The sequence below is a fragment of the Rana temporaria genome, chromosome 7 (genome assembly GCF_905171775.1).
Source record: "Rana temporaria chromosome 7, aRanTem1.1, whole genome shotgun sequence".
NCBI classification, from domain to species: Eukaryota; Metazoa; Chordata; class Amphibia; order Anura; family Ranidae; genus Rana; species Rana temporaria.
In genome coordinates, this window is record NC_053495.1 from 28,989,535 (window position 1) to 29,003,134 (window position 13,600).

The following is a 13,600-nucleotide window of genomic DNA, read 5'->3' on the forward strand; positions in this document are numbered from 1 at the left end:
ACCTTACAGGTCTACCACTACTTGGTTCCTATTATTGGACCAAACCCAACCAGAGGACGCCATACCAGGCGATGGTTCCCCATTTGTAGCCCACCAACCGAGGGAAGATAAACCGTACAGATTTATTGGACAAGGGTCTCTGCAAAACTTCTATATAAGTGTAATTTGCATAAACTGTAATGTGTGATGTTAAGATGAACCAATAAGCATTGAACTATGGTAGTTGTTACAAAATTTGCTTGCACAGGAGAAAGCTCTGGGTCTGTCAGTGTGATCTTGTCTTTGTGATCTAGTGAGCCACTGACTTGAAACAAGTCTCCAGATCAGGAGCTCGGATTTGTTTCAGATCAGTGACTCACTTATAATAGAAACTAGGAACCGAAAAATGTACAGCCTGTACACAGAGACAGCCCCCTTGTTTTCATATTAAAAATTATATTTATTGGTTTAACTCAATGTACACACTTTCCTGTTTTTGATCCCCTTATTTAATGGTCAATTCCACTGAAACTGGTATTTAGAATATTGGTGGAGTCAACCCTTCACTTTTCATAGGGATCTTATTAGTCTCCACCTTGGGCAGCTTTTTTTTTATTTTATTTGCACAAACCGTAAATTTTTCTGGACAAGCTTTTGGAGGTCTACCTTCTAATTTTTTAAGAAGATTAGGTTTGAACCTGGAAATCTTTTCCATAAAAAATTAACTGTTCGTGCATATCAAAAAGAAATTGCGTATAGTGTTCAGCTTTGATATTGTACTCACCAAAGGCTGTTTTAAATGATTAATTTCAAGCTTGTCAGAATCTCTATTGGGTTGAATTCTGGTCAACAAACGCACATCTATAGTGTTGACGGTAAAGGCCTTAAAACAATCGATATTATATAAGTTTGCTGCAGTTAAAATTTACAAGAGTCTTTTATGCTTATATTGCAGAGAAAGAAACCTTTCTGGACCCATTCATCTTGAGGGACTTGCTACCGGCTTCACTGGGGAGCTTTTACCGATACACCGGCTCTTTGACCACACCTCCGTGTAGTGAAATTGTGGAGTGGGTCATCTTCAGCAGGCCTGTCCCAATCTCCTTTCAGCAGGTAAGATATGAATAGGAACACAGCCAAATTTTGTTAAAATTGGGCTATTGTATGAAAAAAACTAAAATAATTCTATGCATTTGTCCAGAGACCTGTTCTCCCTTTCATAATCACCTCTGCTATTGAAAAATCAAAGCAGTAAACTGGATGCCATGGGCAATAAAGTTCTTCTTTTGGTTTATTCATCAGTAACATTGCCTCAATAAGCTGTAAACTAGAAGTGTTGGGATATTGGCATCGTGATGAGGAGTGACGAACTCTGCGTCGGGAAAACACCTAAAACTGAATCATCCAACTCAGCTAGTATTTCAATGTTAAATTTAGCAGATAAACCGCAGCACTTAAGTCCCCCACTGAAGAGCCCTATGCAGCTGTGAGAACATGTGCTGCTTCAAAGGGACAGACACTATTATACCCCAACTCTAAGGCCTCATGCACACTGGATGTTATAATAAAGTTATGAAAACACCAGTAGCTTTGCAGTGAGATTTTTTTTGCATATTTGCAATAGTGCTTTTTAGAGTTTTTAAATCGATGGGATCAAAAACATTAAAACCACCTGTGAGATGTGTTTTTGAGCGTTTATCTGCGTTTTGTGACGTTAGAGTGTTTTTACAGCTGAAGAATGCCCCAGCCATAAACATTTGATTACAGCCTATGTGTGCATGGACACATAGGGATAACATTCTAGAGAGTGTATTGACTGTAGGGAAAAAAAATTCTGCAGGCACATATGGCTTACCAGGCAGTTTAGAAACTGGTAAGGATCTGGGAGTGAACATGGAATGCAAAATAAACTATTGACCTTTCCAGCAGCATATAGAGGTTACTACTAGCACAGTCTGGTAAAGCTGCTGTAAGTAATTTTAAAAAAGTACATCAGGAAGTTGTCCAAAGTAATGAGATATTGTTATTTATAACCAGATTGCTTACCTTATTTTCCCAGAGAAAAAATAGCCAAGCTCTCCTTTTTCCACCAGTCTATGTAAACCGACTCTGTTGATATGCCAGGATCAAAATATGTGAAGGTGCACAACTCTGAAGGCGCACAACTCTGAAGGCCTGTGGGTGACCATGCAACAAATCGGGCTTTCTCAAACCTGCACAAAAAAACAGCCAACATCCCGTTGCTGTGGACGACACCTCCACTTTTTATTTTTCCGCTACCTGGGGTCTGGTAGGGGTTAACCTATCTGCCGAATTGGACTCGTGTTCTAAGCTTCCAGATGAATGTTCACATTCTGTCTATGTACTCAGACAGTTTCTAATATTGAATGTTCTTGATTGTACAGGTCCATCTGTTTGTTTGGCTCTTTGTCATGTCAGGAGAGGCTGAGAGTCACAGCGCAAATCATGCGCACAGAACAAGGTGCAAAAATGACACAACAGATTCTCTCTTATATAGTGTAAATAGAGCTTGCCAGATGATCTGGCTGCATTACTGATTGTGCCGCACTACCTGTCCTCCAAAGTGATTATCTTGTGTATTCAATGTTTTCTTTTACACATCTTTTTTTTTTTTTTTAGAAGGTGCAAATGAAAGGTACCATAAAAGGTACATTACCTGTAAAGCTTGATTTTTTTTATTTTTTTTTTTACAAATGTGGTGTTATCACATTAAATTAGCAGTCACAAAAACAATAACATTCGGCATATAGGGGAGGGTTGGTAGATTTAAAGTATAAGATTGAAGAAGAGGATGCAATATATAAAAGGAGTAGGACAAAAGAGGAGAAAGAGAAAAGACAGGGAATGGAGGAGAAATCCCAGGGGGCTCGGCATCCTATCAACTTCTTATCAATAAAAGTGTCAGGTTGAAGGTTGATAGCTGGGAGTATGAGATCCAGGGTTGCCAACTTTGGATACATTTCGGTTGCTTGTCAATCTAAATGGCAGTGAGTTTCTCATTGGTCATAATGTCTGTTACTCTATTAACTGTTTCAAAACTTGGGGTGGGTGTTTCCAATGCCCTAGCTATTGTTTAGTGTGGTGGGCGCAAAAATGTGGAAGAATAATGCATGTTCCAAACAAAATATATTTACATTGGTTTGTTTAACCACTTGCCCACCGGGTCATGTAAACATCACAATTTTTTTGCTAGAAAATTAATCAGAACCCCCAAACATTATATATTTTTTTTAAGCAGACACCCTAGGGAATAAAATGGCGGATATTGCAACTTTTTTTCTCGCACGGTATTTGCGCAATAATTTTTCAAACGCCTTTTTTTGGGAAAAAAAAACGGTTTCATGAATTAAAAAATAACAAAACAGTAAAGTTAGCCCAATTTTTTTGTATAATGTGAAAGATTATGTTACGCCGAGTAAATAGATACCGAACATGTCACGCTTTAAAATTGCGCACATTCATGGAATGGTGCCAAACTTCGGTACTTAAAAATTTCCATAGGTGACGGTTTAACATTTTTTACAGGTTACTATTTTTGAGTTACAGAGGAGGTCTAGTGCTAGAATTGTTGCACACGCTCTAACGCACGCAACAATACCTCACATGTGGGGTTTGAACGGTGTTTACATATGTGGGCGGGACCTGCATGCGTGTTCGCTTCTGCGCGCAAGATATCGAGGACAGGGGTGTTTTGAAAAAAATGTTTAATTTTATTTTTATTTTACTTAATTCTTTTTATTTTTACACTTTAAAAAATAAAAATAAAATTGGATCCTTTTTATTCCTATTACAAGGAATGTAAACATCCCTTGTAATAGGAATCAGTGTGACAGGTCCTCTTTATGGAGAGATACGGGCTCAATAAGACCCCACATCTCTCCTCCAGGCTTACAAGCATGAAATCGGTGAAAAAAGAATCACCAATCACATGCCGACAGCCGCGATTGCGGCTTTGATTACTTCCGGGTACCGGGCGTGACGTCATAACGTCGCGCCCGGTCCTCCGACGGTAATAGAGATGACTGTGACCATCTGGTCACCAGTCATCTCTCTGGTTCTGCAGGCGGATGCCGACCGATTCGCTCTCCGGGCCCCCGATGGCACGGGAGAGCCCGGAGAAGCACCGGATGGCGGCGAGAGGGGGGGGCGTTCCCTCCCGCTGCCTATAAGAACGATCTTTGATCGTTCTTATGGTGCAGAGAATCGGCGGCTAAAGACGGCGATATCTGAATGATGCCTGTAGCTGCAGGCATCATTGAGATATCACCGCTCAAATTGGAGGACGTCCCAGGGACGTACTTGGTGGGAAAGAGGTTAATAGAGCTTCATAAGGATTTTTGCGGATGTTTGTATGAATCAAGGAGAAAATTAAATTATAAACCCATATCCATAGTCTGTTAACCACTTGGCATGTCTACCATACGTGAGTCATTGTGCCCTCAAGACGGCAACCTCGAAAATGTGGAAAGGAGGTTAGGAAGAATTCTTACCAACTGTGCTGGAGTATACTGCCACCTATATAAAATTTATAAGATTACAATGTTTTGAGAGCCTTTAGGGATTACTTTCCAGATTGTCTGCCAATCCTCAGGGTCCAGTGATTGATTGAATTCTGTCTCCTGATTGGTTTGATAATATCTCACAGCTGTCTGCATAAAGTAAAAGCTAGGAAGAGTAAATCAAAGATATTAGGCCTTTGGAGATGGGGTCAGAACAGCATTTCCTTTCAAATGTTAATAAGAATGGTGAGGAATGAGAACGTGAGATTGACTGAATAGAATGTCTTAGCTGAATGTATCGGAAGTGATTGTGTAGTGGTATTATGTCATGACTAGTGCAATGCTGCTGAAAAGACATAATTCAGTATACAATGTTATTTTCATGCATAATTTTTAGGGTTGGTATGTTAAATATTAGATTAAACCTATGGATCAGAATTGGTTTGTTCTTTCATATCAGAAGATGATTGCATGTCTGGGCTTTTCAATTCACAGTTCAGAGTGCTCCTAAAGAGGAATTCTGACATAATATAGTATGTTATATTCATGTCTTCAGACAAAACAAAAATGGCAAAACTTCCATATTGTAAAAACTATACTAAGAGGGTCAATAAATCCTAAACTCACATTCCATTATTGGTAAATGTTGCAATTTCAAAGGACAGGGTTTATCTTTAGGGAAAAACCTGACCCCCTTACCTCACAGGGAGATTATCTACCCCAATGACCGCATCTTCCCACTTTTTCTGCAATCAAGCCAGTAAAAATCTAGTGTTCCAAAGACTTGGCAGTGTTTGGACATGGTCATCCAGCACCCAAGTCAAAAATAGGTACAGGCACTAGATTTTAGGGACTGGGATGCAGACAGAGCGGTAAGAAAAGACCTGCAAAATGGGGGTTTGACATGGTAATGTTTAGAGGGAGCAAGGAAGGGGAGCTATGGCATTTTTATTAATTTTTTAGGCGTGATTACGTGGTGATGACTTGCAAATTCCCTACGTGTTGCATCTCAGGAACGGGACTTCTTTAGAGGGTCCCTTCTGAAAAAAGTCCCCTTTCAGGGATGTAACACGTAAGGGTGGAGCCTGTTGTTACCACATTATCCCGCCTGTTAGTACGCCCATTTGGATTGATGGTGTGTGGTTCCATTCCCGTTTTAAAAGTTTAACACTTGATATGCTGGATATTTTATGTTTATGTGAGTTAATTTGACATGTATGTATGTATATGAATTGTCCTCATTTTCAATTGCATTTATTAGTTTGTTTACACTGATTGTTTAATTCTATTAGGTATATATATATATATATATATATATATATATATATATATATATATATATATATATATATTTTTTTTTTTTTTTTTTTTTTTTATTATTAGATTCATCAGTCTGGGAGATGGAATTTTTTTTTCATTGCTTTGCACTGCACTTTTTTTTTCTTATTGTTGCTTTGGTGATTAACAACATGTGCTGGCTTTTAGTTTATTTGTTTTTAGGTTGCGAGGTAACATTTACAGTTTGAAAATGTATTTTGTGTAAAGTAATTGTGGTCCTATGAGTGCAAAAACAGTTAAGTACTGTCCAGTTTTTGTTTATTTTTATTATTCTGAAGAACATTCTCTTTAGCAGGTCAAAAGAAGAATTGGAAAAAAAATCTACGTAAAACTTATTTTAAAAATGAACAAGTTGGCGCTATAAAACTTAAAACGTTTTTAAGAGTTTTCAATAATTTTTGCTAAAATGTTTCTTGGAGTGAGACTCCGCGGAGTAACTCGCAGGAAGCAAGCTGCGTGTCACCAGGAGGTGGTTAAAAATGCTCAGCCTTACAAGACCCACGACCGAGAGCAAGTTTTCTGTCTTGTTCCTAAGTTTTATTTATTTTTACTCATAAGGGATGACAAAATTATATCTTATTTCTGCAACTTGGACTCTGAGTCACTAAATTGTATACAGCAGGCATGCCATAAATAATATACCACTCAAAATAAAATATCAAAACCAAACTTTAAGTACATCACCTCCAAAAAATGATTACTTTGGTCATATTTCTGTGGAAACCTTGTCCACAATAACAACTTTGCTAACCATATGATATACTAATAGACATGACATCATGTGTTATGCTGATTCACCCAACGGTATCTAAAAATCTGATTAAGACCTTTTGGTTTGTATATGCATTTTGGTTGGACCTGTTGACTGCCCCCCCCCCCTTTTTTTTGTTAATCTTCAAATTGCTTTCTTCAAATGTGTAACCTCAAATACTACATAGGGATTGTTCTAGGAGGAGGAAGAAAAAAAAAAGTCTTGTGCATCTGTCGTGTGTAAGATGGGGAAAAAATGCCCCAGCCACCATGGGACTAGGCATAAAGTCTTCGACTTCACAAGGAAGTTGGCTTGACAGTTATTGGGTCTATTACATGGCTGCCTATATGTTTAATTGAAAAAATCATGTGTGGAGGCAATCAAATTTCCTCAGCATAATGCAAGTCTGTTGTGTATGTGTGATGGAGCTGGACCAATGTGTGATGAGAGGTAGCAGCCAAGGGCCAGAACAAGATCCACATACACTATACTTTCACATCAGATTTGCCAGAACCAATGGTCCCTTCTCCCTTTGCCATAACCAAGGGACCATTGGTTATGGCAAATCTGATGTGAAAGTATAGTGTATGTGGATCTTGTTCTGGCCCTTGGCTGCCACCTCTCATCACGACAAATGTGTAGCTCAACAGACGATCAACTCTTGGATGTGTACTGAGAGGCGTCTGGTATGTTTGCATCACTTAAGTAATTTTAAAATGTTTATTGGTTAAATACAGCCAACACATTTCAGGGGCAAGGGCCTCCCCTTTCTTCAGGGCTTTAGCAATGGATGTTATTAGTGTCAACAGGAGATACCAGTCATTATCAAACTTTAAAGGAGAAGTGTGGGTAATTAAAAAAAAACATACACTCCCCTCTCTGCTGCAGCATCGGTCTGATTTTGCAGCTGCCCCTAGCTCTAAGCCCAAGACCTGAGCGATCACATGACCACTGATTACTAAGTTCTCAGTCCGCCTTGCACCTCCAGCAGTCACTGGAGCACTGATCTGGAGTGTGGGTGGGAACAGCTGGCTCAGGCTCTCAGCCACTGCTGAGAGGCTGAGTCAGCTGCTAATCCGGGCTCTGGGTGGATCCTTACATTATTGGAGTGTCTCTGTCAAGTCAGACAGTGGGCTTCATTGATTCTGGGTCACAGGAGAGCACAAGTAAAATAAAAAAATAAATAAAAAAAATGCCTTGGCCATACTTCTTTTAACATCGGTCCTTTAGTGCATCCCATCTTAATTATAACAAATGTCTGTTGGAGAGGTATGGACTCCAGAGAGAGATAATTTTCCCCTGTACAAATCATTAGTAAGACTTCATCTGAAATATGGGCAACTGAACTGAGAAGAGGCATGGAGGAGCTCAGCTATGAAGAAAGATTAGAGGAATTTATTTTTTCTTGGGAAGAGGAAATTAAGGGGGGGGGGGGGTATGATCAACATGTATAAATACATAAGTGGCCATATAGTGAACTTGGTGTTGAGTTATTCACTTTAAGGTCATCACAGAGGACAAGGGGACACTCTTTACATCTGGAGAGAAAGAGATTTGTAGGTAGATTCAGTAAGAGTTAGGCCGGCTTATCAGTAGATAAGCCGACCTAACTCAGAATCTACGCCGACTTATGTTTAAGTGTATGCTCAAACAGAGATACGCTTAAACATATCTAAGATACGACGGCTTGCGCCATCCTATCTTGGATTGCAATATTGCAAAAAAAAAAATATTGCAATCGGATGGCCGCTAGGTGGCGCTTCCATTGCGGTCGGCGTAGAATATGTAAATGAGTAGATACGCCGATTCACAAACGTACGCCCGGCCGACGCAGTACTTTTACGTCGTTTACATTAGAGATAGGCCGCCTAAAGTTAGAGCTTAGCCCTACATGGAATAGTAATGTTAAGTATGGCTGCCGTTCCCGCGTCAAAATTCAAAATTTTTACGTCGTTTGCGTAAGTCGTCCGTGAATCGGGATTTACGTTTTTTACGTCCACGTCAAAATCAATAGGCCCGTGCGGCGTACTTAGCCGCAATGCACACTGGGAAATGTCGGCGCCCGGCGCATGTGCAGTAAAAAAACGTAAGGTCAAGCCTTATTAACATAAAACACGCCCCCCTTGCACACATTTGAATTTGGCGCCCTTATGCCCGCCCGCTTTAGGCTACGCCGCCGTAACATAGCAGGCAAGTACATTGTGAATCATGTACTTGCCTCTCTAACTTATGGCGGCGTAGCTTAAATGCCTTAAGCTACGCCGCCGCAAAGTTGCGGCAACGTACGTGAATCTAGGCATTAATCTCCAAATATGGAAAGGCTTCTTTACAGTAAGAGCTGTGAAAATGTGGAATAGACTCTCAAGAGCTAGTTTTTTTCCAGCTCAGTATTTTGCTTTAAAAAAAGGGCTAGATTGTTTCTTAGATACACATAATATAACTAGCTACTAATATTGTTAGGTAAAGTTGATCCAGGGACTATCGGATTGCCTCACGGGGCATCAGGAAGGAATGTTTCGACGACTGGAGCAAATTGGATCATTTTGTTTTTTGCCTTCCTCTTGATCACCTGTGGGTATGGGATTGTGTATATAGGATTGTCATCCACCCCCCCCCCTTTTTATTGGTTAGGGCTTGTGTGTTTTTCAACCAGACTAACTATGTAACTATTGCTCAGGCCCTGAAGAAGGGGGAGGCATTTCCTCCTAAATGTGTTGGTTGTATTTGAGGCTTTTACCCAATGAATATTCAGAAAAACGTAACAGTTGCAGCTGCAGTATCTCGGCTTGCAGAATTTTAGTTTTCTGTTGCACTGGGTTGTCTTCAGTAAAACGAACTGGTTCCACAACATTGTGACTGTATCGGAAAGCTGCCATAAAGTCTGCTTTATGAGTTCAGCTGAAACTCACGCCAGTGATGTTCTCATTTCAAAACTGGCAGGTAAAGCAAAATTACCCTGCTTGGTAGCCACTCTAAATATAAACAGCTTTTTCTTATTACGTGTGTTGTCTTTAACTCCAAGCCATCATTTCTGTTTTCAGCTGGAAGCTTTCTACTCCATATTTACCACCGAACAGCAGGACCACGTCAAGTCCGTGGACTATTTGAGGAACAACTTCAGACCCAAGCAGCGCTTAAATGACAGGGTGGTGTACAAGTCTGCGGTGAAAGATGCTTGGAATCAGGACATGAATGACGACTTGGACAACCCATTTGGCACAGAAACATCGAAAGGTAGCTTATTTCACATGCTAGAGAGAGATTTTAGGTTCTTTCTCTTCTGGAACTGAAGCCTGAGACAGGTGTTTAATTAAAATGTCAGAGTGGAAAAATGTACAAGTGTATGTAGCCGGTAGAGTGTGGAATCATAGGCTTTGTTTGGTTCTGCTAAATCATAGGAGATATTTCTGCATTTTAGAAAGAGAAACCCCAAGCCAAACAGCTGGTATACAAAATAGTTTTTACATTTGCCTGTAGTTAAAGCCAAGCTATAACCAAAACATACATACGGAGAACAAGAGCACCACGCCAAAGGTTTAAGTCTTAGGGGTTGATATACTAAAGGCAAATACTGTGCACTTTGCAAAGCTTAATAAATGAGCAGAAGCTCTGCTGACTTCCATCATCCAATCATGTGCAAGCAAAAATACTGTTTTAGATTTTCCTTGCATGTGATTGGGTATTCTGAAGTGAAGCGTCACCTCGTTCACCAAGCACTGGACCAACTGCACTTGCAGAATGTACAGTCTATTTGCCTTTAGTAGAGCAACCTCTAAGGCCGCGTACACACGATCGGTCCATCCGATGAGAATGGTCTGATGGACCGTTTTCATCGGTCCAAACCGATCGTGTGTGTGAGCCCCATAGGTTATTTAACCGTCGGTTAAAAAAAAGCCAACTTGATTTAAAATTAACCGATGGGGAAAAAAAACGATTGTTAGTAGGCACAACCATCGGTTAAAAATCCAGGCATGCTCAGAATCAAGTCGACGCATGCTTGGAAGCATTGAACTTCGTTTTTTTTCAACACGTCATTGTGTTTTACGTCACCGCCTTCTGACACGATCGTTTTTTTAACCGATGGTGTGTAGGCGCGACGGACCTTCAGTCAGCTTCATCAGTTAACCGATAACGGTCCTTCAGACCATTCTCATCGGATGGACTGATCGTGTGTACGAGGCTTTAGAGTCTATATTTTATGATGGACATTTAAAGGTAACAAGCCAATGCATTTTGGGGAAAATAAAGTTCCCCCTTCATCAGAGCTTGAATTTCTGGTTTGAAGGGAATGTTTAAAAGAAAAATCCAGGATTAAAAAAGAAAAAAAAAATGATATGCACTATCTAGGTGGATGTAGCATCGACATCTGTCCCCTGCTGCCTCTGCAGTGACAACTAAGCGATTAAAGATCACTCAGTTCTCCCCCTGCTCGAAGCAGAGAGACATGATTGTCAGTCAGTGGCTCCCTGCTCTCCTCTCCAGCGTTCATTGGAGTGCTGAGCTGTGGAGGGGGCAGGAGGGGCTGGGTCAGGCTCTTAGTGGATTGCTGAGAGGCTGAGCCAGGTGCTAGTCCAGGGATCTGGGTGGATGCTGACCATATCCTGAGTCTGGATTGGCTTTAGCCCCCTGGTGGCTAAAAACAAGTCCCAGGGGTGCAAACTGATTTGTATGAGAAATATGGCTAAAAAAAAGTGTGACTTTGGCCATACTTCTGCTTTAGCTTATTTAAGTTAATTAGAAGATTAATTTCACTAAGGAATAAAGTGGCTTTTTGTCCCAAAATCATGTTTAAGTTGCTGGTTGTGTAGGAACTCAGTAGTAAAGCAAATGTCTCCTTGATTTAAAAAATTTTTGAGTGATTGCATACCACTTGGATAGTGAGGCCACCCATGATATGTGGGACCAGAAGTGAGTGGCTGGATGATGATGATGTGCAAGAGCTGGACTTTAAAAGTTAAAGTCGGGATTTGGTTGCTCATTTGCAAGTTCACCTTAATGCTCGGAATCATTGAACTTCATTTTTCTCTGCTCTTTGTAGTGTTGTAAGTCACCGCGTTCTTGACTGTCGAAATTTTCGACAGCATTTGTGTGACCGTCTGTATGCAACACAAGTTTAAGCCAACATTCCATCAGAAAAAAAACAAGTTTTTCTTGTCGGAATTTCCGATTGTGTGTACACTGGCCATTATATAAAATCCAGTAACGTTAACTGTAGAAAGCTGTACAGTGAGTTTTGCAGCATTTTTGTAGTAGCAATTTTCAGCGTTTTTTGGTGTTTTTAAGCTGTTTTCAGCTTTTTTCAGAGTTGGAGTGTTTTTACAGCTGAAAAACTCCCCTCAAAACCCACTAGCTTTGGGGTTTTTTTCCAGCTAGAAAATGCCCCTGCCAAATAACAGCCTATTAGGTAGATTCACAAAGAGTTAGGCCGGCTTATCAGTAGATAAGCTGACCTAACTCCGAATCTACGCCGCCGTATGTTTAAGCGTATGCTCAAACAGAGATACGCTTAAACAAAGCTAAGATAGGACGGCTTGCGCCGTTCTATCTTAGCTTGCAATTTTTCGGATGGCCGCTAGGTGGCGCTTCCATTGCGGCCGGCGTAGATTATGTAAATGAGCTTTTACGCCGATTCACGAACGTACGCCAGTTGAACTACGTCATTTCCGTAAGGCCTTAGGCGGCCTAAAGTTATTCCACCTATGAGGAATAACAATGTTAAAGTATGGCCGCCGTTCCCACCGCGAGTTTCGAATTTTTTACGTCGTTTGCGTCCGCAATGCGCCCTGGGAAATGTAGGCACCCGGCGCAAGCGCAGTGTGAAAAACATCAAAAAACGTGAGGTCAAGCCTCATTTCCATACAACACGCCCCCCTCCAAGATATTTGAATTAGGCGCCCTTACGCCCACTGGTTTGAGGCTACACCGCCGTAGATTAGCAAGTAAATTGAAAATCATTACTAGCCTAGCTAATTTACGGCGGCGTAGCCTAAACAGGCTAGGCTACGCCGCCCTAAAGATATTCCTGTGTACCTGAATCTACCTATATGTGTGCATGGACGCATAAAGGTAAGTCTTTTTTGTTTTGTTTTGTTTTGTTTTGTTATGCTGTGTGAATAGGCACTCAGAACAAATTTATAGTGTGCTTTTTTTTTTTCCCTCCTTAAATCTTGCTGCAAAAGTGGAGATGCATGTTAAAATATCTCTAGTTTATTTAGCAAAGGGGGCTTTAGCATTCAGCCACACTTAATTGTGTTTATATGCGGTCGCTCGGACTCGCAATGGCTGCATCATTGTCTCTTTTGTCAGCTGTACATTTGTATGGTATTCTTTCTCATCCATGCACGCACATTAACACTGCTCTCTCATTCTATTTCCCATAATCCTAATGCACAACAGATGCGTCCACATATGAACTGTCCAATATATTCCAATATATTCCTCGTGTTTTTTTGTTTCTTTTTTTAGTTTGGAAAAAAAAAAAGAAACAAGCTCGCCGAATGGTTCTAATTTGAGTAAAAAGACCATTTGCATCGCACACTCGACTTACATTTCTAAGCTCATTGCTCTTGGTGCGTGGTTCCTTAGCCCCAGCCAATTCTATTACAAATCCATTCTGAATCTGAAATGAAGATAAAAGCACTTTTGTGCCGCGTCCCAGAATGCTTCAGGTGCTCGCGGGCCAAAGTGGCCAGAGCTGAACCAACATTTCTGTCGCTATGACATTGTTTGGCTTTTTCTGCGGCGTGGCTTCTACATCGCAAACAGCGAGAGGCTAATTTGGGCCAGTTACCCAAATCGTTTATATCACTGCAAGCCAATAATGGTAATTATTACGAGCGCAGACTCATTGATTGTTCCTGCCTCTCCATGTGAATTAAAGGAAAAAAATATACACCGTGTTTGACTTGCATTTGTCTCACTTTTAATGAGCCTAAAGCACGAGGCCAATGGGCTGTGTGTTTCGATGTGCTGATACTGAAGTATATAAAGTTTACAAAAAAATTGGGAAATA

At 40.6% G+C, this 13,600-nt stretch overlaps 1 protein-coding gene across 5 annotated transcripts in view; it reads left to right on the forward strand.

Annotated features, from left to right (window-relative positions):
- Positions 1-13,600, forward strand: part of PTPRG (protein tyrosine phosphatase receptor type G) — a 634,330-nt gene that overhangs the window by 403,549 nt on the left and 217,181 nt on the right. For all 5 annotated transcript variants that reach the window (XM_040359120.1, XM_040359115.1, XM_040359118.1 and 2 more), the window contains exons 7-8: positions 935-1,092; positions 9,630-9,822. In XM_040359120.1, coding sequence (XP_040215054.1) covers positions 935-1,092; positions 9,630-9,822 — 351 coding nt within the window. The remainder of the gene's footprint in view (positions 1-934; positions 1,093-9,629; positions 9,823-13,600) is intronic.